Source organism: Pieris napi, chromosome 24 (genome assembly GCF_905475465.1).
Source record: "Pieris napi chromosome 24, ilPieNapi1.2, whole genome shotgun sequence".
NCBI classification, from domain to species: domain Eukaryota; kingdom Metazoa; phylum Arthropoda; class Insecta; order Lepidoptera; family Pieridae; genus Pieris; species Pieris napi.
Window position 1 is genome coordinate 2,654,416 of NC_062257.1, and position 26,054 is coordinate 2,680,469.

Consider the following 26,054-nt stretch of genomic DNA (forward strand, 5'->3'; position numbering starts at 1 on the left):
AGAGACTATAGTCGTATTTTTAATTAGACGAAGCCAACTGACAGTAGCTAATGTCACTTTGTAAAATAATGTTGCCATATTTAAAGTAATAGTGATGCGTTCAGTTCTTGTTCAATCAGATGAATGAACAATGTGTGTGAATAGTCAATCATTTCAAACAATAAAATAATATTATTTCTATTTTAAAATTGTATAAAAGTGCTCTGATATAAGTTTGGTACTAGTACTATGTAACTACAATCAGTTTTTTGACGTCTTATTACAATGCGCGGCGCGGCGACTAGTGCCATCACCGATCATTAATTCACGGGTTTTTACTTTGTCACAACACTATTTTTATTTCATCAAAAACTGACAACACCGTAAACGTCAGTTGACTTCGTCTAATTAAAAATTCGACTATACTAAATCTAGCCCACAGATTACTACACAGTCAATTGAAATGTTACCATATTAACGCTATTGCAAATAACAATTGTTATTATAATAATTTAATAAATTCGCGTGTTTCTCTTCAACTTTCTTGACTTTCAAAATAAGAGCATGGCAATTTTTAAAAGTGAACGTGCGAGCCCTCTGTCATTGAGTGTCTGCAGGGCGGTGGTATCACTTAATATTAAGTGAGCCTCCTTGTTTCCCCCTCTTCTATTTAAAAATCTCCTATATATTTTACATAACTCCACGTTTCGAGTGGTGGTGTGTAAGCCGTAGTTAACGTTAAAAGTTAAGTTAGGAGTCGAGAATGATTTACATTATTAGAATTTTTTTGTCTGTAATACATACGTGTGTACGTGACAATGTCTGACGGTAGTTTAGTCTATAATATAGATATCTTTATTAAAATATAGATTATGTAAATCTCAAACAAACATAATATATAAGGTACATAAATATCAGAATTTGTAGTGCATAAAAAGTATTTGCAAACTCCGTCTACAATTTATGCATTTCTGATACTTCACTCTAGAATTCTGAGTTTGTTCGAAATTGTTTGTAGTTGAAGCAGCTCTTGGAGACCCAGATCGCGTCACAAACATTGCAAATTTTACGAATTTAAAGTGATTTTATGGAATATTTACTTGTGACGTCACTGGTAGTTTATGAAAAGGTTTGATTTTAAAGTTTCATAGATAGAGGAATAAAACAAATCGCGTCGAATTTTAAAGATGACATAAAATATAAAAATTGCGCGCGTCCTAGAATATGTAAACTCCTTGGTGATTATTTGTTTTGATGTTCGTAATTCGAATGCGATACGAGATTAAAAATGGATAAAATTCTTATTAGTGTATTGTATGAAATTAAGAATATTTTTAATAAACTCTATGGTTTATATTTTCGCTCCAATTATCTATTCTGTTTCTACGAATTGTCATTGATTTTTGTTGTCTTAGATGAAGTACCTTATAGATTCAGTTTATGAAAGTGAAACGTATTAGAGTATAGAGTACAAATCATGATTTCTTGTCTTTGTTTTGCGTATGAATATTTATCTTTTATTATAGTAACTGAATAATATTTTTGCTAAGTAAACCTGTTAATAATTTGTTAATGTATTATTTGTTTTAAATCCTCTTTTTTTGAAAATTAGGTTCTGTGTGCTTCGTATAACTAAGTTGTCAATTCCTAATATCTGAATCACAAGATAATAACGCAACAAGGTTATAGTGGGCTTTAGGTAGACAGGCCGAGACTCCATATGTCAAAAACCTTTGTAATCTATTTTCTATAGTCAATATTCAAAACAGTTCTAACCTCAGTGTCGCCAGTTATAATACCTTTAAAAGGAACATAAATTCAATAGCATCGAATGTCAACACTTGTTCTGTGGTAACGTACCAAAACAGTTTCTGGCTTTGTTCCAAATACCTCTGGTACACAAATACTGGATTAAAATTGTGAAATTGAGTTAAAATTTCCTAACAATTTTCAATTTTACGTATTAATTTGGTGCGTGCCTTATTGATGACGTCAAAGTGACTGGTTTTCCAATGTACTTTCTATGGGCTCATTTAACACTAGCAATTGTAATTCTGCCGAGAAAATTATTAGAGCCACTCATGGCCATGTGTAATACCTTTTCAGAATCCCTATTGAATACGCCAAAATTTCACCCTGTATTACTTTTCGGTAGAGTATTTTTTTTTTCTCAGTGGGGTCCGAAGTAAACAAAAAGTTATGATTTTGGTTAGGGTCCTTCAAGAGTAGAGCGTACTAATTCTTAAACGGAAACGCACCGCGAGCCCTCTGCCATTGATAGTACATAACACACAAACTATTTATAAAAAAGGGCTAACTCTAATCTGTGGTAAATAGGATTTAGATCTGTGTTATTCAAACTAAAATCACGCCTGACATTTGATTTCCCGAGACAATACAAAATTTGATTCATGTAACTATTTCAACTACCAACGGAATACAGCCTCCATTCGAGGCGTAGAATTTTGTCAATTTACTAAAAGCTTTTCGATGCAGACTTCACTCGAGTGAATAACGCAATTTGATCATAGATTATAGAAAATATATTTATAACCAAAAAAATAGAAAATGGATATATAAATTTTCTTTTTAATTTTTTATATATAATAGGGGGAATTCGAGCCTACGGCACGCCCATAAAGAGCAGCCATCGTAACTCATAGAGACCCATTTTTAGTAGGTGCGGTTGAATAGTTGGAGGTCGTACCTCTCAGCGAAGACCCCCACTGGAAGTCGATTCCACAGTTTGCTAGTTCTCAAAAAAATGAAATGGACTGTGGAAGAGTTCCAGCCATCAAGCTATTTTGAATTATAATATATTTTATTTAATTGATATCTTTAAACCCAGTGGGAAAGGATATATTATTCCAAACTTTCTTTGCAAAAAGTTTATTTGTAATGTTAACAAATATATATACGACCTCCAACTATTTTTAAGTTTGATTGTACTCCTCCCTCAAAGGCCGGCAACGCACCCACTAAAAATGTGCGACCATGAGCTGCGAAGACTTTCCTTTTTGGTCTCGTAGGCTCGTTTACCCCCGTATTATATAAAAAAAAGTTATGTAACCCAAAATTATTTAAGTTACATATAAATATTTTAGTTACTAATTGGACAATGTAAACAATCACCACACTTGAAGCCAATATGAGCCCTTTAGTTACTACACTCATAAATTGTATTTTAACATTCTGTTTCCGATAATGTCCAATAACATAAGTGTCATTTAGATTTGTGAACGATTAGAAGCCAAGTTAGTTGTTAGCGTCGCAACCCCACCCGTAATTTTATATAAGTTATAAGCTCATATTTTAAACCATTATAGTCAGTTGTTACCCAGTTTCAAACAAAGTGTTTTATTTCAACGTTTCCACACAAAAACCGTCACCAAACTTAACTAGTGTCTTAATTAAATATATTGATTATTGAATTAATTATCCCTCCCATCCATGACGCGACTTCGATCTCCGGTCTTTGGTTCCCTTTTGGTTCGACAAATTTGTCACGATGCAAATGATTATATCTATAAAATTAATTAAATTTGAACACGCATGCTTCACGCGATTTAATTAATGCGGTTTTTAAATAAGAACATTAAAGCCTTATTTGTAATTTAATTACCAACTTCAATTATTTTATATTTACGCGTCCACAAATCGAGACCTTACAAAATTAAGCCCTAGACTTCAAGACATAATAATCTTCAGCAACTTGCAAAGCGAAACCACGACTTAATATTAAACTAGCGACCCTTCCCGGCTTCGCACGGGTGCAATGCTGATACTAAATTCAAAGTGCTATATGGAAAACCGCGGCTTTCGACGCGCTATGAATAGGCGCACTACCGCCGCAAACGCTACATCCCGCAGTTTTTAAATCTGTAATATCTTCGAAAATATTCATTTAAATCATCTGCTGTAAAGGGCCATATAGATCTATATTAAATCAACAATTTATTTAAGGTATGCCTAGTCATGTATCTTATACCTTCAGATTATAACACAAATTACCAATAAATACGTATAGATATATTTAATGTAACTAAAAATGCTTAAAAAATAATGTTAAAAACACTGGTATCTTTTATTAAACACAAACGCATTGTTAAGAGATTAGTCGGTGCAAAGAGATTAATAGGTATATAAATGTTTCTGTGTAAAACATTGTAACAGCAATAAACATCCTGAAACCATATTCGATTTTTGAAATATTGTAAGTATACCATGAATGAATAATTGTGCAACGACTTAAAAGTTGTAAATATTTAAAAATCGAATCTTTTTTGAATTTTGCTACTATTTAAACTAGTTTAGGTTTTTTCTTTTTTTAATTTTGCGAATAAACTAACGCGTGGTGAATAATAATTAGTTCGTATAACTGCCACGCCCATTTCGCAGTAATTTTAAAGTCCGTTTAATGTTTCTAAATTATCACGTCAGTCACTCGTGATTAATATTCCATCAGTTATAACTGTTTATTTACATACACACATTATTACATGAAACCGGCTGCCCAATGCAGTAATTTCGACCCAATTCGACTTAGGGTCCTTCAAGGGCCGTCCTAAAGAGCGTACGAATTCTTAAAAGGCAGGTAACGCACTTGCGAGCCTTCTGGCAACGTCAGTGTCTATAGACGGTATCACTTAACATCAGATTATCTTGCCCATTTGACCCTTGTAATAATAAATTATAAAACAAAATTGCGTGATACAGGCCCTGATAATCTAATATATAAAATTCTCGTGTCGCGGTGTTTGTGGTTAAACTCCTCCGAAACGGCTCGACCGATTCTCATGAAATTTTGTGTGCATATTGGGTATGTCTGAGAATCGGACAACATCTATTTTTCAGCCCCCTAAATGTTAAGGGTAGTCCACCCCTAAATATTTTATTTTTATTTTTAGATATTTTTTCTGTTTTTATTTGTTTATGATACAGCATTAAAAAATACATACAACCCCTAATTTTCACCCCTCTACGATCAACGCCTATTTTTTTTTTATTATAAATGATATACAGTAGAACCTCTATAAGTCGAATATCAAGGGAGACGCCAAAAAATTCGAGTTATAGAGTTTTCAACTTATGGAGGATTTCGACTTAGGCGGATTTTGATTCGACATAAAGAGTTTGAGGTTTATTCTTATAAATTGAACACCTGACACAAAGCAAGCAAACACGTGTTTCCATGAGTCATAAATTTATTATTGTATACTCCTAAAATGTTTTCTAAGAAACAATAGTGTACTCACATTGTCGGCAAGTTCTTAAAGTCGGTAACTTATTTTTGTACGAACAATAGAGATAATAAATTCCAAATGATCAAGTTGTAAAGGTTGTAAAATAAAACGTTCCTATGTTCGAGATACAGAGGTCAAATTTAATTTTTCGAGTTATAGAGTGAAAATATGTACCAAAATGGCTTGGAGGGACTCGGTGATTATTTCGATTAACAGAGGGTCAAGATTTCAAGTAATGGAGGTTTTGGTGTTTTAAGGGAAGGGAACAAAACATTTTTTCGAGATTTGGAGGTTTTTGACTTATCGAGGTTCGACTTAACGAGGTTCTACTGTACATGGCAAAACGACGTTTGCCGGATCAGCTAGTATACAATATATATTTTTACTAACAAGAGTGGTAGCCTACGTGTTGTGTTGTAACCGCACAATCGTTGGAAGTTGGAACTCGTACTTCGCTTAACATAAAGGCCGATATACATTATCTTAGTGTTTAGGAGAGTGCTTTAGGATAGTACTTTAGTTGAAACATGTAAACGCTACTTGCTTTAGTAAACGCTACGCTAAAGAACTTGCCTTTCAAGTTGTACTAAAGCACTCTCCTAAACACTAAGATAATGTAAATCGGCCCTTAGAGTTTATTCATAGTTGAGAATTCGCCGGAGTCAAATCCGATATGATTTTGAGTCACACTAAGCCATAAGTCTCGAAACTGAATCTCTTTTAATCCAGAACCCAATACAAAGTAATTGAATTCTTCCAAGAAAATTCTTGGAATCGTTATTAAAAAATGCACTGAGTTCGCATTTTTACTAACGTTTGCCCTTAACAAAGGAACTGGCAATAAAAATACTATCAAACAATATATGAAATTTATATTATGTAAGATGGTTGGCACCGCTCCAAAGAGAAGCGAATCACTATTTTCATAACACGAGGAATTGTTGCAATATTATGTCGTAAAAGACATTTTTATTATTATTATATCTTGTTTAATAATGACTTGGCTGTGGTTTAAATAGAAAATAATTGTTGCCTGTATGAAGTATATGGCTGTCAAATTGAATTTGACAATATGCTAATTCGCGCGCTATTATTATCTAATATCGCTATAATTAAGTGGCAGCTAGGTGAGGCGTACCGGGTTCGAATCCCGGTTCGAGGGCAAGTTTTAATTTAATTTAATTTGTTCTCGGCCTTTGGGAGGGTTTTGCGGTACCGGGCGAGTGCCTAAACCGTACATGGAGGACACGGTCGAATTTGTCAAGCACGAATTATAAAAAATCCTATACTTGACGCTGGCTAATGCACAAATCGTGCCAGAGCCATTAAATAAAAAAAAGTATGAAGTATATGGCTGTCAAATTGAATTTGACAATATGCTAATTCGCGCGCTATTATTATCTAATATCGCTAGTATATTCTGAAAGAGCAATATTCGATTTTTGAATTATTGCATGTTTTATGTGTGGCAAGTTAGAAGTAGTAAATATTTGAAAATGGAATCTATCTTCGTGGTTATTTTAATAAGATCATAATTGTTCTTTTTTTAAATATAAATAATTTTATTTGTATGAATGGTGCAAAAAACATTAATTTTCAGAATTTCTAATATCGCTACTATATTTTTAAAGCGGAATGAATATTCTATTTTTAATCTTAAGTTACAATAATTAAATATCTGACAAGTTAGTAGTAAATAGTTAAAATTCGAATCTTAATTTTATTATTTTAATGAGATTACAATTGTTCTTTTTTTAAACATACAACTTATTTATCAAATGATAAATGCGTGAAAAACCTTTCTTCATACTGGGAAACCATTCCATTTTTAAATATTTATGAATGCGTGAATAAATGAGAAATTGAAAATGGATGAAAATCTTTTCCCTTTGCATGCTAAGCGCATGCCGATATGTAGCGATATTTGAAAATATGAATTCGTGTGGTGTAGAGGAATCAATCAAATAGACGTACGAAACAGTCTATCAGAGTTGGCACACAGTTGATGATTGCTTCGTCCCACAGGAAATTAGTTCCAACTCGCTATAGACAAGTTAACAACGAACAGAACAGATAGACTTTCTCTAATTTTTTTTTTGAGTTGATGGCCTGGTATCTAGGCCTTTGACCTTTAGACCAAGTCTTTTCTCTAATATCTGAAATCTCAAGTCCACAGTCCAACCCTATATGGACTGCAGAGTACATCCGATTCTTTAATTATTTATATATAGCTATTGAATTTTTCGTAGAGTAGCTGGCCCAATGTGGCTACGTAAAGCTAGAAACAGAGAAGAGTGGAAGCCCTTAGAGGAGGCCTATGTCCGAGGACAAGCTGTATAACAGAAATCAACCGGCTTGCCGATTAATTATTAGGATTTTTTATTTTATTTTTAATGTTAATTTTTTAGTATTTCACGTGTTTATGTACTAGTATAAGTAGTTACAGCAATAAAGGCTTTTATTATTATTATATTGAATTTTTCGTATTTTATTTAGCTTAAACCCTAAAACCAATAAAATGTGAAATGTAATTTCTCGTTGAAACTGTAAATGGAGCGTCAAAATGTCACTATTTTGTAGACTGTAGGAGACATCAGACAACGTCTTCTCATCCTTAATTGTCTTTAAATCTTCTCAAAGGAGGTTATCAAACGAGTTCATCTAACAGGCTGGTCGATTCTTCAGGAGGCTTACCTGATGTTATAAGACACTGCCGCCCATGGATACTTTCAATGCCAGAGGGCTCGTGAGTGCGTTACCGGCCTTTTGAGAATTAGAAAAATTTAAGGATCCTAAATTGAATTTGTTCGTAAATATTATGTACTTTAATGGGCAGCTGGAGAATCTATGCGAACAGAACCGCTAAATCTCTCTGAACCTTGAAAACCTTTACTGCAAGTCAAATCAAGGGCGTAAATCGAGAAGAACTGGCAATAAACTGTCACTCTTTTAAATCGCCAAGGTTTTACAAAATGTTTGTAAGCTCCTGCAACCGTTTATGCTCCTCTTCACTAAGACTTGGTCCTGCTGCCTTCACGCTGCCTGCTGCGTTCTGTACCCACATTATTAGAACAGCTCATAGAAGCTTGGTGGTGTTTTCGCACTTAGACACCCATTTGGTCCCTCTTTAGTTCCTGGCCTAGTCAGCCTCCTTCCAGAAGCTCAGAAGTTTCCTCTTCACTTCGCAGCCTTCACGGAGCGACCTCACTGCTTCGAGGTCTTCGGCTCGTTGGGAAGCCACAGCCACGCATTCCAGGACTACGTGGATGACTGATTCATTTGCGCTGTGACTCTGTACAAAGACTATCTCTCCAAGGACAAAGAGATGTTAATTTAGAAGACAGTGGCCCGAAGTAATACCTATTTTTACACGCTTTATATTAGCTTCACCTGTATGTATGTATGTATGTATGTAACCGACTCCTTCGGACTCGATTTTGACCCACATTAAACGGACAGATTTAATTCAAACTTTGTACACTTATAAAGAATCAGCGACAATATAATAATTTCATAGGTTTATCTCGAAAAAACAATGAATTTTTTTTTAATTCCACAAAGCAATACGATTAAATTAAGACAACACGTATTGCTGCTAGGACTTAAAAGTGGAAAATAAATATAGTTAAAAAAAACTAAAAAACACGCTTTTAAAGCACATCAAACTAAAAAGTGAAAAATAATTTCTAATTTAGGCTGAAAATGGTAATGAACATAGACGAAATCTATATCTATAGACGAAAAATATGGCACAGAGCGCCCCACCCTTTTTCACAATAATACCAGTATTTTTTGTTCATTACCATTTTCAGCCTTAATTAGGAATTATTTTTCACTTTTTAGCTTGATGTGCTTTAAAAGCGTGTTTTTTAGTTTTTTTTAACTATATTTATTTTTATTAATTCAGTTGAAGCTTAGAAGCTTGGTAATATGTATTCAAATGCAATATTTCGTCTACAGTACCCGGTACGAGGAAAATTGAGCGTGCAATCAAAACATAAACCTCCGTGTTTTCCTTTGATGGAAACTTTGAAAATTACTGCCTTTTCAAGTAATAAAACTTAGTAGATTAAACTTTGTTGGCATTGCTTTAACTGATACTGGGACAAGGATCAAGTAATTTTTACTGATTAAAAGCTGTTTGCGCTAACCTCTGCAGTATCTAATTAAGGTGATTTAAATGACAGTCTACCTAAGTAAACATTATTTTCCACTGGAAAAACATAAGCGTTTTGAAGCGCGTGTGTCAGGCACTGGGGGCTGATCACCTACTTGCCTATTAGATTTAAACGCGCCACTGATTTTTTTTAATTGTTACCCGTAATCAAAAGGTATCCTTACTTGTAGTTTCCGATAAATTTGTGTATACATAGACGTGCTTTAAAGGGTACGAATTTTTTTTTAGGAAAACAGCGTTTATTTCACGTTATAATAACCCTAATAGTTTTCACAAATGAAATATATACATAAACAATTTAGAACCTATTGTGTTAAAAAGTTAGAAGATTACAGTGTGAGAATTGCAAAATAATAATTTAAAAAAAAAATAATTTCATGCCTTTTTCTGTCGTGATCGTTATAACTTATCATTCACGTTTTGGAATTTCCAAAAATATGATTATTTTATTAATATTTTGAAGAAAGGTTTCATTCAATATTTTGAAGTTATACTTCTTTAGGCGCGTTATGAAAAATTGATGAGAGTGAAATTTTTCGATGCGCGCGCACCGTGACACAAAATTAACAGAATGAAGTTGCCCACGGATGATGCTACGGCATTGGACATAATTTAAAAACAACATTCGAATAATAATAGAATTTATGTTACACTTAATGTAAGAGAATAATAATAAATATTTATTTATTTGATTTTTCAAATGTAAACTGAACTTTATTGACTATAATGACTCCTTTTCCAGTCTTTGATATTTGTAATTAATTATTTGCATGCAATCAAAAACTATTTTTAATAATGCCAAAGAAGTATAACTTCTTACGCGCGTACATAAGTACACGCACCCTTTTTTTTATATAATATTGACAATGTGGATTTACTGTGGCCTGTTTATTTACTTGCTTGGTTGCAGTTCCTGTTCTAATATTATATATTTCTTGTATTTCTAAGCAACTTATAACTTATAAATTAAATATTCAAATTGTTCTATATACTGCCCTGCGATTCTGTAACTCACTTTTCGAACTCACACAGCGGTTTTCGCATCGGCGGTCTCTCTTAAATCAGTCGTGAAGCAGTCATTTAATGATTTGGCATCCTGAAAAGGTGGGTGCTTGTAGTTTATTGTTTATTAGAATGCCTTATCATAAAACGACTGCTTCACGACTGATTTGAGAGAGACCGCCGATGCGAAAACCGCTGTGTGAGTTCGAAAAGTGAGTTACAGAACCGCAGAGCTGATCACTTAGCTTACTTGGGTGGCATCCCCTGGCTCCTACACTCTTGTAATTGCCTGCAATAGAAAAGATCTAGTCAGAAGATGAAAAGTAGAAGTGGATTTTATTTAGTCAGTTCTTTATTGATCATAACTATGATGACTGGGCTATTTGACGGTATGAAACATAAAGTATTATTGAAAGTAAACTGTATGAAACATGGCTATAAAAAACATTATGGTGCACTTATAAATAATCATTTTACCAACAATATTTACGTTTCGGTCACGTGACGAAAAACGGTCACAGATTAGTCAAATAGAACGCTTGATGTATGACTTCTACCTGTCTAATCCTAATAATTTCCCGGAGTTACATAGTTTTCTTGGCCGGTGGGTGAAATTGGTACTACCGTCGCTATTTTAGTGCGTACAATAAATAATTTTACTATCTACCAATTTCTAATAAAAATCCAACTACAATGTATTTATATTATTTAGTTTTAATTTCATTACTTGCATTAATAATTACAATGGAAAAGTTTTGTTTATCAAACCGTTCTCATTGCTAGGTCTCTTATATATCTTAAAAGATATTATATTAATACATAGTATGATACTTATTCGTTGGGGAAAGCACCAGCTCTGGGGTCACCGGTACTATCTACCAGGCGCCAACCTAAATCTTTAATTAGCGCCTGTGCACTTGAACCTCACGGCCCAAGAGTCTTTACTCCAAAGGGAACTAAATCGAAGTTGGAGGTAAGACTCTTATATTTGAGCCGTTTATTTTTTTCGCTTGCACTGCGGTTGCTCCAGGTTTTTGCTTGTCCGAAGAAGGTGAAGCGGGGCTAAAGTGTCCACACAAGTAGCATACCAAAGCCAGTTCCATCTTCCAAGGGATCAACGACATCCCATCCGGCTGCTGTTTATATTTTTGGGTCTATTATTGTATTTCTATTTATTTTAGTGCTTTTGTATTTATTGACGTGATAACGTCTTTAAAATCGTTTTAGTCGGGTGACATGTTCAGAAACTTGTGTCACACCAAAACCTCACGAGCGCGATCGCAGGTATAACGAGAGAGAGACGGACCGATCTCCCGTCTCATCTCACTCTAGCGGCATACAAACGAATGGAGATTTTCTCGTGCGGTTAAGTTTTGTAAGAAAAATGTATATCATAGTCGAATAAGTAAACTTGTCATTTTACACCCGAAATTTATCATCAAAAGTGTGAATAAAACGATAGATGTAATTTAAAATTTGAAAAAATTGTTATCTTCATTAATTCCTTACTTTCCAAAAACTTATATCACCAATAAGACGTTATCACGTAAACATCTCGATCGTAAACCTACTTTACAAACAACCAATATTTTTTTTAATAATTACTTGTATACATATATGTGACAAATGTCGACTGGGTCTAAAGCAAGCCGGTTTCCTGACGGTACCTTCACCGTTTGGGCTAATGTTAAATGCGCACATAGAAAGAAAGTTCATTGGAGCACCCGGGGCTCGAACCTACGACCTCAGGGATGGGAGACGCACGCTGAAGCCAGTAGGCCAACACTGCTCGATCATCCGTTTACTCATAGGAAACTAAGAGAAGGGCTGATGTAAAGAGTAAAGTGAAGGTTACAGTCGAAATCAGTTGGACTTTACGTAAAACTTTTCTATAGTGTTTTTGACGTGATAACGTCTTTAAAATCGTTTTAGTCGGGTGACATGTTCAGAAACTTGTGTCACACCAAAACCTCACGAGCGCGATCGCAGGTATAACGAGAGAGAGACGGACCGATCTCCCGTCTCATCTCGAGCGCTGCCAGTCATTCCGTGAATGTATGAAGAAAAATGTATATCATAGTCGAATAAGTAAACTTGTCATTTAACACCCGAAATTTATCATCAAAAGTGTGAATAAAACGATAGATGTAATTTAAAATTTGAAAAAATTGTTATCTTCATTAATTCCTTACTTCCCAAAAACTTATATCACCAATAAGACGTTATCACGTAAACATCTCGATCGTAAACCTACTTTACAAACAACCAATATTTTTTAGTATTTATTGTTATTTAGTTCTTTAGAATTTATAGTAATATTACTTGTGATTTTTTTGACTCTTGCAAATACGAAGAGTGATTCGAATCGTCGACGACCAATCACTTTCCGAGCGGCTTGATGCCTTGGCGTTGCGTAGAGATCCCACTCTCTGCATCTTCTATCGCATTCACCATGGAGAGTGTTCAGAGGAGTTGTGCCGACTAATACCTGCAGCTGAGTTTCATCATCGGACGAGGCAGAATACGAAATTCCACCATCACCGACGTCCGTTGTTCCACAACTGAGCGTTTCTTAAGGCAATTTCTGCCGCGCACCACCACTATGTGGAACCAGCTGCGGACTGAAGTATTTCCAAACCAATTTGACTTAGGGTTCAAGAAAAGAGCGTACCAATTCTTACAAGGCCGGAAGCGCTTGCGAGCCTTCTGGCGGGTGTCCATGGGCGGCGGTATCACTTAACATCCGATGAACCTCCTGATCAATTGCCTCCTGTATCATAAAAAAGCGAGGGATCATGGGCCCTTACCCTTACTGTCTCCGTGGCCGAGTAAAACCATGGGGCACAATATACTACATTGGTTATATTGTGTTTTCTTCATTAATCAGTGTTGAAGGCTGGCGTAAAACCAATTAGCAAGTAAATTTATAGACATACACACTTTCATTATAAGGCATATGTTACCCGTATCTAGGACAGGGCGAGCAAATAAATTCGCTTTTAAGACTCCATAATGTTTTACGCGGGTATAAAGTTGAACAGAATTAAAATGGTGAACACGCAACTGGTGTGTTTAGTTTTTTATATATAACTAGTGGACCCGACAGACGTTGTCCTGCATGATATTTCAAGCAATTAGTAAAGCAAAGTATGAAAGTACCGACTGCAGCGCCATCTGGCGGGCTGATTTGTGAATCTAAACCATTCCCAGATCCCCTTGAACACACAAAAAAAAATTTCATCAAAATCGGTCCAGTCGTTTGAGAGAAGTTCAGTGACATACACACTCACAGAAGAATTATATATATAAAGATAGAGGAGGCAAACGCCCACGGGATGCTCATTTTTGTGGGTGCGTTGCCGGCCTTTGAGGGAGAAGTACACTCTGGCTTAGAATTGTTGTGTGGATTCAATTTTCGCACATTTTAATTTGGTCCGTTGTACGTTGTGCTGGCTATTAAGCTCCTTCCAGAAGCTCAAAAGTTTCCCGGGCACTTCGAAATCTTCTTCGGAGCGATCTCACTACGAGGATTTCTATTCGACAAGCAACTGGTATTCCGCTGTATAGCTAGTCGTAAGCTAGTGGTAGGTTGTAAAGCTGCCGATCTGGCGATACTCCAGCTTGAACATCATTTGGTTACGGATACAGCTGACACGAACTAGAAGAAATTGATCTAACACTAATCACGTGGCACCAACCAGGGTCTTTAAAACCCTACAGCGCAATGAGAGAAGCACACGATGTTCAGATGTTTAATCAATTCTCATTTTTTTAAATTTTAGTCTTGGACTCATAATATGTATATGTTAACGTAAAATTGCAAAAACCGTTAGATTGTAATCTATCTCGCGAGATTATAAACTGTCGAAAGATTGTGTACCTCAGCGTACTTATATTCCGATCAACCAATCAGCGTGGAGGTGCGATCCGTTTCACAATTTGACGGTTTCAATTCGATAGATTACAATCTACCGAATAATAATACGTTAAATTGTAAGCAGTTCGTTGAGGTTCACAATCTTTCGACAGTTTACAATCTCGCGAGATAGATTACAATCTAACGGTGTTTACAATTTTACGGTGACATATATACCCTTTAAAATACATAATTAAATTTAGCATTCAACAGTATGTAAGTGAAAATAATAGCTTCTATTATTTCAAGCAGTGTTGGTCTGTTGGTTTCATAGTGCGACTCTCATCCCTGAGGTCGTAGGTTCGATCTCCGGCTGTGCACCAAATGACTCTTCTATCGATGTGCGCATCTAACACTCTCTGGTATGGTGGAAGAAAAACATCGTGAGGGATTTCTAGGCAATTGCAATCTTATCTGGTCCATTGATGATTGAAGTGCCACTGTTCCTAAAGGCCGATTTACATTATCTTAGTGTTTAGGAGAGTGCTTTAGGATAGTACTTTAGTTGAAACATGTAAACGCTACTTGCTTTAGTAAACGCTACGCTAAAGAACTTGCCTTTCAAGTTGTACTAAAGCACTCTCGTAAATACTAAGTTAATGTAAATCGGCCATAAAGTTCATTTTTCTTCATTTGTAAGTTATGGTTTTTGACGACATTAAAAGTTTTACGCCGTCACGTATAATGACATTATATTTAATAACCGGAAACAGTAGGCGTTTAACAGGAAGTGGTAACAGGATATTCTGTTTCGTTTTACGATATTTAAACGACAATTTTTCGTTTTACGAGATTTATTTTTCACTTACAGTGAAATCGACTTTTCAAATTACATTCAGTTTGACCTAGTTTCAACGAATTCTATACTTTATCAACATACAGGATACTTTTTTATGTAACAGGAGGCAAGAGGCTCACCTGATGATACCGCCCATGGACACACATTGCCAAAAGGACCGGCTTGCGTTGCCTTTTAAGAGTACGCTCTCTTCTTGAAGGACCCGAAGTCGAATTGGTTCGGCAAACTTCAATGGGCAGTTCGTTCCACATAGTGGTACGCGGCAAAACTGCCTTACACGGTCAGTTGTGGGCGGTCGCCGAGGTGATACAGTATGTATCCTGCCTTGACGTCCGATAATGAAACCCAATCCTCCTACGTCAAAATTGTGTTGGATTTTGACATACAACAAAATATAGGTCGCGCTCACGTTTCAGACAATACATTGTTGTAATTGCTTGTTTAATTTTTCCCCTTTCTAGCTTGCTAGTTCTCTAATTTGTGAGGTCAGCCTTGCGATTCTGTAACTCACTTTTAGAACTCGCATAGCATGGCAATGTGATAAACAATAAACTACAAGCTTCCTTCGTGAAGTGAGTTACAGAATCGCAGGGCTGCCCTGCGATTCTGTCTCACTTTTCAAACTCTCACAGCGGTTTTCGCAGCGGCGGTCGCGCTCAAATCAGTCGTGAAGCAGTCAGATTTGGCATTCTGAAAAGGTGGGGGCTAGTACTTTATTGTTTATCAGAATGACCGCCGCCGCCGACCGCCGATCGCCGATGCGAAAACCGCTGTGTGAGTTCGTGAAGTGAGTTACAGAATCGCAGGGCAGAACTTATAAACAAATAAACTCATACGTACCTACTTAACCGATTTCAAATTATTTCACCATACCATACTGACGTATTTATTTACAAAAATATGCAGTATTTACAATATTCTTAACCTACATAGTAATAATAATAATTACAAGTTGATAAATAGAAAATTCAAACAAATTTAAAAAGTTTGGTCCCTGTGGCAGTGTACCATTAACGCTGGCAGCATTTCCTCGCTGTATCCAGCTCTGGGGTCACCGGTACTATCTACCAGGCGCCAACATAAATCTTTAATTACCTGTGCACTTGAACCCCACGGCCCAAGAGTCTCTACTCCAAAGGGAACAAAATAGTTACATAAATAAATACGTGGGAGTACAGAGTTGGAATAAATGTACTAAGAAACAAAGGCTAGTAACTTCTAAACTTATGTAGAAAGCTTTTAAAACTTTAATCTTTTGTAAAACTACTCTTAAACTATATAAAAGGAAGATGGGTTTCCTATACCCTTTCCTTAATCCTATTAAAATGGAGTATTTGACATATTTATTAGTTATTTGAAACAAACAGCTGCTGACGTAAGCGCTTTTAAATGTTATTTATCTTTATATATATAATTCTACTGAACGTGTGTATGTCACTGAACTCAATTAGACCGATTTGAATGAATTTTTTTGTATGCGTTTGGGTGGCGCCCTGGATGATTTAGATTCACAAATCAGCCCGGCAGATGGCGCTGAAGTCGGTATCTAAGTTATATAAATATATAAAACTATACAGCAATTAAACAGGTGGTATATATATAAATATAAATATTCTGTGTGTTCGTAATTAAAGTCCTAAATGGCTGGACAGATTTTGATGATTTTTTTGTTTTCAAGTGGAGTCAAGAATTATTTATATTATTAGATTTTTGGGCCTCGACGTCCGATGTTGCTAGTAAATAATATATCCTGTCTTGATAATTTCTTCGGAGACTGTTTTTGATCTAAAAAATATCAAGTACCTATATTATAATGACAATTAACACGTAAAAATCTTGACGCTTATTCACGTGTCAACTGCGTCATAGGTGCGACGCCATCTTGTCTAGAGAAACGTTGTGGCGGATTCTTGAAATTATTAAATTTCTTTTTAAATACTCAAGAGAATTAATTATAACAATTTGTATCTTTAGTCGCTAATGAATAATCTGAAATGATGCCTTTCAAATTCATTACGCCGTTTTAATTAAAACAATCATTACTTTTCTTCATAGCGCTAACAGAGAAAGTATCGAAAGTTAATAAATACAATTGACCTGATTTCAGGAAGGTCTCCCAAGAAAAACTAGGTCAATTGATTTTTTTAAGGTGGTCAGTAAATAAATTGTATAATTGTTAATTGTTACTTGTAATTTTATTTATGTTTATTTAGCACTAAACCTTTAGTATTGTTTTCTTACTATGATTGCCTGGATAAGATCGCTTATTAGCGAGGCCGTTACAATCCTAATAATTAAATCATCGTTTATTTTATCTGTAATGTAATGAAGTTTTAATAAAAATCGGTTGTCTGTAAACTGTAAAGTCGGTTTACTGACGATAGTTGAACGTGACAACGTCATAAGAAAATACTGATGGAATGGCTGCATTTTTCAAAAGAGTATTTTAATTTTATACTTGACGAAAACATGTAAATGTATTATTGTATAGCAGCTGTCCCCGCGGACGCATCGCTCACTCAAGTAGGAGAGAGACAGATGTCGAACGCGGAGGCCGATTGTGCCTCTTTGTCGCTCGTTCCTCGCTCTCGCTTGCACTTCAAGCCTTAAATGGAACGCCTCAGAGCGAGGTAACGCCGCATGAGTCATGTTTTTTCGTGCGTGCAGCCGGCTCCATCGAATTATAAGACGTTGTCACGTCAAAAATATCCTCTATGTGTGTTTGAAGTTACGTAAACGTCTGGAGCGATTTCGATATTTTTTGTTATTGTTTTATTTTATTTAAGACGTGTAAACAATGTACAGTCTAATAAGTCTATTTATAAGATTAGGTTTGGGCCTTAGATTTCTGTATCTGTATCATGATCAGTCAATCTAATAGGCAAGTAGGTGATCAGCTTCCTGTGCCTGACACACGCCGTCGACTTTTTGGGTCAATCCGGTTTCTTCACGATGTTTTCCTTCACTGTTCGATCGATATTTAAGCACGTAGACAGTCCATTGGTCCAGGGATCATAAATACAACCTTAAAAGGCCGGCAACGCACTCGCGAGCCTGTTCTATAAAACAAATATAAACGACCAGGGATGAGAGTCGTACGCTGAAGCCACGCTCTATATATGTCTATATGTATAGCCGAATTGATGGCCTATACATATATAATGATATATTAAAAATTAAAATATTAAATCGTATAGAGCATTCAATTTATCAATCCGATACGAAAACTTTACCAAACAAAGACAACAGAAAAATACCATTTGACACTGATTTATTAACTTCCATAAACAAAGGAACTAACACGATAAAATCGTAATAAATCTTCAAACAGAAAATGTATTAAATTTTTGTGATGGCATGTCGTAAATATATATTTTTACTTATTACTTATAGCAGTGTTGGCCTAGTGGCTTCAGCGTGCGACTCTCATCCTTGAGAACGTAGTTTCGATCCCCGGCTGTGCACCATTGGACTTTCTGTCTATTACCAGTGGATGGCGTACACAAACTTAATGCTTATATCAAAGTATATAAAACCTTTTTAGGTCTGGGCCTCAGATTTCTGTATCTGTCTCATGATCATTTGTCAATCTAATAGGCAAGTAGGTGACCAGCCTCCCGCGCATGACGCACGCCGTCGACTTTTTGGGTCTAAGGCAAGCTGGTTTCCTCACGATGTTTTCCATCCGTTCGAGCTAATGTTAAATGCGCACATAGACAGAAAGACTATAGATGCACAGCCGGGGATCGAACATACGACCTTAGGGATGAGAGTCGCGCGCTGATGCCACTAGGCCAACATTGCTCAATCATATAATAGTTTTATAATATATTTCGTTGAAATTTGGCCATGTATAAATGAATGAATAAATAAATGATTTTTTAAGTTTAAGTGAGTATAGCTTGCCACCCAGTTGACTGTGAAAATTGTGTTTAAATTTATATGTATTAAGGGTCTGGTATATGTATTGTATATGTTGTATATGTATGAGCAAGCTGCACTAACTAAATATATGAGAGGGTGAGACGTAAGAACCTAACAACCCTATGAATCCCCAAGCCCTACAGATGTATCCTAACACAAATAGTGAATATATAAATACGTATGGGATGTCTGCACCAAGAGACCTAAGGTAACAGACGGAGCCCTACGAGTAGGATCAAAGGTTGAAGGTGGTGGGATTATCTTAAAGCTCGTACAGGCTCGCGATTAAGGGCATGTGAAAACCTTCGCCACTTTGAAACAAAGTGAGAATTATTAATTTTCGTTAATTATGTATGCACTTGTACCTTACCCTCAATAGGTATTTCTATGTTATTCTTCCATACTTCTTGCCTGGAAGAAATCGCTTGTTGTATAAGGTCGTTGCTTAACATAAGTATCTTGTTTTTATATGTTAAGGTAACGAAGTGTAAATAAACGTTTAGTTCTCTTCTCAGCGTACAGCGTGTGAGATAGCGAATGATCGACACATGTCGTATTTACAGTTTTAATTCATTGAAGATTGCTTATTATTGACCAAAATACACATTCAAATGAATAATTCTTGAACAAAGTTACTGAGTCGTGACAAAATAAGCTACTTACCGATGAAAGGTTATGTTTGGTTATTTACGTTCACTATAGCTTTTACAGACAATTATGCAACAATTCACACTTTAAATACACCTCTTATAAGGATAAAGTCTTAAAATATGGGTTTGACTTGGGTTTCACAGATTTATCAGTAAGCGGTGAAAACTTGTTTGCCACCAAGAGCTCGGTGGTAAACAAATAAAACCCGATACGCAAATAGAGACAGAAAAACTGATACTCTGTTTCGCTCGCACTTAAGTATTTCACGTTAATGCCATCTCTCTTTTTTATTATTGTTATTTTAGAAGCTCATCTAGTTCTATACTCTATCTACGCTGCACACACACAATTAGTACGACAGTTTATACACGTGTCTTTTGAAGTTTAGGGCAAACTAAAGAACAAATGTAATACTAGTAGCGCCATCATTGTAACAGCTTACGAACTTTTAAGCCCACCTAATATTATATAATTACATAGTAATGAATAAAAACTTAAAATTCTGTGCTAAATCTGAATTAAAAGCATGAAAAATACTCGTAATCGTGTCGCACGGTTAAAGCTTTCATGAATTGCACTTTCGCGCAAGTGCCTGTGAACTTTTCACGCATTTTAACTTGTTTTTATTCCAGCACTTGCTAAAATGTTATAGAAGTCTTGTCAATGAGCTTTGAATTAGCGTTTGGTACTCGGAATGTTGCTTGGGTATTTTGGCCTGGCATCAGAAAGAAAAATACACTCGAAAATGCACCACATGTTATTACCGCTATTAATCCTATTTAATAATAATTCAGTGGCACTACAACCTATACTTTTTATTTAATAGACAAGTAGAACAGCCTCCTGTCTGACACATATCGATTTGTATAAAATGCCGGTTTCCTCACGATGTATTCCTTCACCGTACTATACAAAAAAACAAAGGACAAGTTGTAAATTATTTTCCAAAGAAAACATTATGAATGCTCGTAAAATTTATAATTGGCTTTTGTGAAACAACGTAAAACTTGTTAATTAATCTTCAACAAGGGCCCAACTTTAATGACGTATGAATAATAATAATGCGAAGAACTATCTCGGCTCTTGATAATATTGTGTATGAGTTTGAATGTTTCTTTGATAGTTTTTGAAGTTAAACTTCTTTAGGCGCATGAGGGTAAAATTTTTACGGATAAAACGAAATAATAATAATACTAGTAGAATCGGCCAAGCGTTGCTGTGGCTAAGATTTTTGTTATATTACATAGTAGTAAACTATTTAAGAGAAACGGCAGGAGAACACAAATCCACCATGCTTTTTTGGTGGATATGCCATTAAATTGTAGCTGATGTGAAACGTTGGTAATTATTTTGATAAGGATCAATACCTAGGTACGAATAAGGAGCCTTTTCTAGCGGTGGTATTTTAATAAAAAATATTAATAAAAGGACGCTTATTGTGACGTAACTATAAAAGATAGAGACACCTTGGGTTTAGATTATTCAAGTTTTAGTAAGCATCCCTATTTTTTTTTTAAATGAAACAGCCTATGTCACTCGGGAATAGTGTAGCTTGCCAACGGTGAAAGAATTTTTGAAATCGGTCCAGTAGTTTCGGGAGCCTATTCATTTCAAACAAACAAAAAATCAAACCTTTCCTCTTTATAATATTATAGTATATATAGTATAGATTAGCGTCACGAAGATGTGCAGCGTTTTTATCGAAGAAAAGGGAAAAGGGCGAACGTAGCATGAAGTAAATAGCCAAGGAGAGCGAGCAAGAAAGTGAGAAAGATCGAGAGAGAGAGAGTGAGATAGAACGAACGTCGCATCACGCACAGTGCCATGGAGCGAGAGGTGGGAGAGAGCTATAGTGAGAAAGATTGAGAGAGAGAGTAAGGGAGATCGAGAAAAATACACGCTATTGGTTTAGTAATTACATAATATCATATTCTACGATTAATAGCAATGCAACGCTTTTCTTCAATCGTGGCCACTCCTTATATGTTAAATAAGCGCAACGAGAGTTATGTAACCTAACATATATATATATATATATTAGTTAATAATTAGTAAACCAAATGTTAGCAATCATCGCTTTCTTGAAGCCAAAATGTTCCCACATTCTAAATTGTAATATAACATTCTCGTTTCCGATAATGTCCATAAGTCGACTACACTTACATTGAAGTGTCACTTAGATTTAAGAACTCTTAAGTTTTTGTTAATCCAGCGTTGCAACCCCACTACGCCTAATTTTATGTTTGTTATAAGCTCGTGTTTTAAAACAATTAAAGCCAGTTGACACCCAGCTTCAAACAAAGTGTTTCATTTAACCTCTGAACATATTGTTACGAAGACGGGTCGACTGCAATGTTTTTAGATTTTTCCACTACTTAGATAACTTTTCAGCAGGCTTAAATGTGACTTCTGACCGTTTCAGGGGAGGGTCAATCACATATTAGAAAATCGTAATTTACAGAATGTTACCCTAGTTTTCAGGAGGCTGAAACATTTTTTCAGGCCCATGTTCTTTTCAGAACAAGTGTAGTTGAGTGGTACACTTTTCAGGAAACCCGTTTTCAGGCGTTTTCAGGCCTGGTTATACCCCTTTGATGAAGGAATGTTCTAGAACGAATTTTCTAGGTGTGGGACACGGAATGATACGCGAGAGAGAGGGAAGATCTGAACCTTCTCGAAGCTAGACCGTGCACTCTAGAACGCCGTACGACAAGGACGGAGCAATGTGCGAAAGAGATAGCTAGTACGTACGTTCTAGAATTGTGCGATCGCTACTCAGTAGTGCGCCCGCCTAGAGAGTTCTCGAACATCGTTCAAGATTATTCCCAGGGATATATAAGCGAGCCAAAACGCGACCGATTAGTTCAGTTTCGAATGCGATATCAAGAGATAAACACCGAAGTGAAAAAGTGCGTATATAGTGAAGACAAGCGATAAAGTACTGTGCGAAGTGTGTGTAATTAAAGTAATTGGTGACAGTATTTTGTATATGTGTGTAATGAATTTGTGATTACTTATTATTATTTTACAAATTTATTATTTAAATCACGTTTATTTTTAATTAATATTTATATTCAATTTACAAGCTACTTTATTTGATGATTGTATTTGATGTATCGGGGTGGTGGCGCTGGTGTCAGCTGCCATTTTCATTAATTAATAACTTCAAAGTCAAATCAGTTAAGATCTATAAATTAACAGGCTATTTGTCATTATTGTCATATTAAATGAATAACGTCAAATTAGTGCAAAACCTTTAATGCAAATGGTTAATTTCGAAATGACTATTCAATGGTCGATAATAATAATGACTCCATAGTCATTATTATTATTAAACGTTATTTATCATAATTTTAAATATTAACTTAATGACTATAAATATTAAAGTAATCTTTGACACTCGTTCACATGACACATGACACATGACAGCCGTTCGACTCTGTGGTCCAGGCAGAAACCTTTTAACAGTAGACTAATTTCGACATTAAATAGTTGATGCCAACAACCCAAACAATAAGAAGAAGTATTTAAACAATATAAATCGACTATTGAGAATTCATCACATGTGTAAATAGTGAATTTCTGTGCGTAATTTCCGGTTTTTAGTGTTAACAAATTCCTCGTTAATTTATTTAGAAATAAACCCTTGAAGAAATCTACGGCGTTTTCTATCCGATGCCCTAGCTCGTAACAATATCTACAACCGCCACCGAACTTAACTCAGTTATTCTGAAAATACTCTTTGACTTGTCTACTCGTATATGAAGAAAATTGAGGTTGGAAACAGCCTTGAGGTTGACCTTTCCCGGTGATGTAAATTATCGTTAATCAAATTAGGCCGGTCTCCTTGATCTCCTATCGATTTATCCTGCTCTGTTGTTTATGGCTGCTACGTTGTTTTATAATAAAACAATGTTAAATCGTCTCTGGTTTCTGAATCTCTTTGTTTAGTTTAAACGCTGCCTCAGATCTCTGATTTAATAGGCAAGTAGGTGATCAACCGTGCTGACGCGTCCGACTTTTTGGGTCTAAGGCCGGTTGCCTCACGATGTTTTCCTTCACATAGACTTATCAATGTAATTATATAATCTGTATTAACATAAACAGGATCGTCAGGAAGCTCGAATCCACAATCTCTTCTTTTTCTGTTTCTTTTTTAAAACAATATAACCTGCTGCGACAAGTGTGATTTCGTCAGCCATTGTTACCGGTTTGTGTGGCCCATTTAGGAGTCTGCATCATGGGCCATACTATTGCCATCGGCCATCAGCTGCATTAAAATATTTTTGTAATGGCCGGGCAATTAGTGGCCAACAGTGCAGCCATCAATTGCAGCAAAACATGGCCCGTTTAGACGCGCCATAACAAAGAGAGTGACTGAAACAACAATAGAACTGGCTGTGCAATATTGCAGTTGAATTTGATATCCTAGCGATCGTCCGGCCACCCATCGGGGCAACATCGGCCATATGTGGCTATACAAAACATGTTTGGCTATATGGCCGGGACATTACTGCAATATTGCATAGTGTGGCTGCTATTGTTTGCAATGTTGCCGGCCACAGTGTTGCAGCCATCAATTGCAGCAAAACATGGCCCGTTTAGAAGCGCCATTAGAGATACCGTCGCCCATGGTCCATGGACACTCAAAACTAGTGGGCTCGCTAGTGCCTGTCAAGAATTGGTACGCTCCTTTCTTGAAGTGAAAGGCTCCTAAAATTATAATATAAAACTAAAAGTTGACCCGGCAAACGTCGTTTTGCCATGTATATTACGTATTCCTATAAAAAAAATTTTTGGTTCAAAAAAATAACGATGTACTATAATAAAAAATAGGGGTTGATCTTAGAGGGTAGATGAAAATTAAGTTATATGTATTTTTGTATGCTGTATCATCATAAAAACAAAAAATGTCTAAAAATAAAAAAATAATTTCTTATCACTCAGGGGTTTGAAAGAACATTGTGACACGAGAATTTTATATACATATTAGATTATGTCAACTAATCTAAGACAAACGAGATTTTATCGAGTTTCTATAAGAAATTGAATTCGCTCGCTCCAATGATTTTTTAGGTCAAACAATGTTCACAGTTTCCCTACTAAAAATAGACATCTTTCGAGACTGAAAAGCGCCATTAAATTCGTAATTAGTAAGACGGCCCGTTACACTTATTATTTGCATTGTGTAGTTACTTGCGAGAAATCTTAGCTGTTTATGACTCTGGAATTTGTGGAAAGTTCCAGAAATATAATCCGCATTGGTTAGAGTGACTCGTCTGTTTGGGCTCCGCATGAAACTTAATACTGTCTTAAGGCGAATTTACATTACGAAACTAGTGTTATGCATGTTGGAATGAGTTTCATGAAAATAGTTGCAGCACGTGTGAAACTACTTTAACAAAAAATAATAGTGTCGTGAAATCAACAGTATCACCAACGACATGGCTCTGTCAACATCAAAGCCTCTCTAGCATCTCTATTTTTATATTGAGGGTGTTTTGGATCCCAAAGACACTCGTTACGCTGGTATTCGTTGAATTTTATATTTTTATCAACTGACCAACGTTGGTTTGCCATTTTGGCGGTCATTTAGCTGCACGATGCACTCAAACACACACGTCTGCCCTGTGCAAATGCTTTCGCGACACTAGTTTCGTGTCGCGTTTTCATCGTGAAAGTAGTTGCGTGACATTAGTTTTACAAAAAATATGCGCATGGCACGAAATTTATCCAGTGTCGCGAAACCGATGCATGCATTATGAAACTGTAAATTTACACGTGAAATTGTTGATGAAATTTATGTCATAAAACTAATTCCGAGCCACTAGTTTCGTAATGTAAATTCGGCTTTATGTATAAACGCATACAGAATATGTTTACGTTGCACTAACAACGCTCCCTTCATCACGACATTTTTGGAATCTCATGGTATTCTGTTAAGCAATTTCACATTATGTCTTGACAAGCGGAAGGAGCTTGTTGTTTATCAGAATGCCAAATCGTAAAATGACTGCTTCACGACTGATTTGAGCGCGACCGCCGCTGCGAAAACCGCTGTTAGAGTTCGAAAAGTGATTTACAGAATCGCAAGGCTCGCACGCTGAAGCCACTAGGCCAACACTGCTCCTACATACTCCAACATATATATATGTATATAAATAAACGTTCACATTTTAACGAGCCGTCATTATCGGATGTCACCGGCACTCACGATCGTATAACGGAAATGAAAGGCGCGAGTTGACATCGACTCTCATTACAACGCCAGGCGCCTTTGACCCTTAACATGGAAAACTCGAAAAGCAATTTTGCACGTCGGCTATTGGAAAGAGACGGCAGGCTGAGCGGGCTGTTCAGAGT

The 26,054-nt window shown here is 35.9% G+C and overlaps 2 protein-coding genes across 4 annotated transcripts in view; one reads left to right on the forward strand and one right to left on the reverse strand.

The window, feature by feature from the left end:
* The window catches only part of LOC125061707 (pseudouridine-5'-phosphate glycosidase), a 188,623-nt gene that overhangs the window by 74,352 nt on the left and 88,217 nt on the right, over window positions 1–26,054 (forward strand). The window contains exon 8 of one of the 2 annotated variants that reach the window (XM_047667274.1): window positions 7,472–7,699. The exons of the other annotated variant lie outside the window; for it this stretch is intronic. Within the exon in view, the coding sequence (XP_047523230.1) occupies window positions 7,472–7,498 (27 nt within the window). The 3' untranslated portion in view covers window positions 7,499–7,699. Of the gene's footprint in view, window positions 1–7,471; window positions 7,700–26,054 lie in introns of those variants that run through there. 2 annotated transcript variants of the gene reach the window in all.
* Window positions 1–26,054, reverse strand: part of LOC125061708 (CD63 antigen-like) — a 75,899-nt gene that overhangs the window by 13,164 nt on the left and 36,681 nt on the right. The window contains exon 3 of one of the 2 annotated variants that reach the window (XM_047667275.1): window positions 10,652–10,690. The exons of the other annotated variant lie outside the window; for it this stretch is intronic. The gene's annotated coding sequence lies outside the window, so the exon portion shown is untranslated. The remainder of the gene's footprint in view (window positions 1–10,651; window positions 10,691–26,054) is intronic. 2 annotated transcript variants of the gene reach the window in all.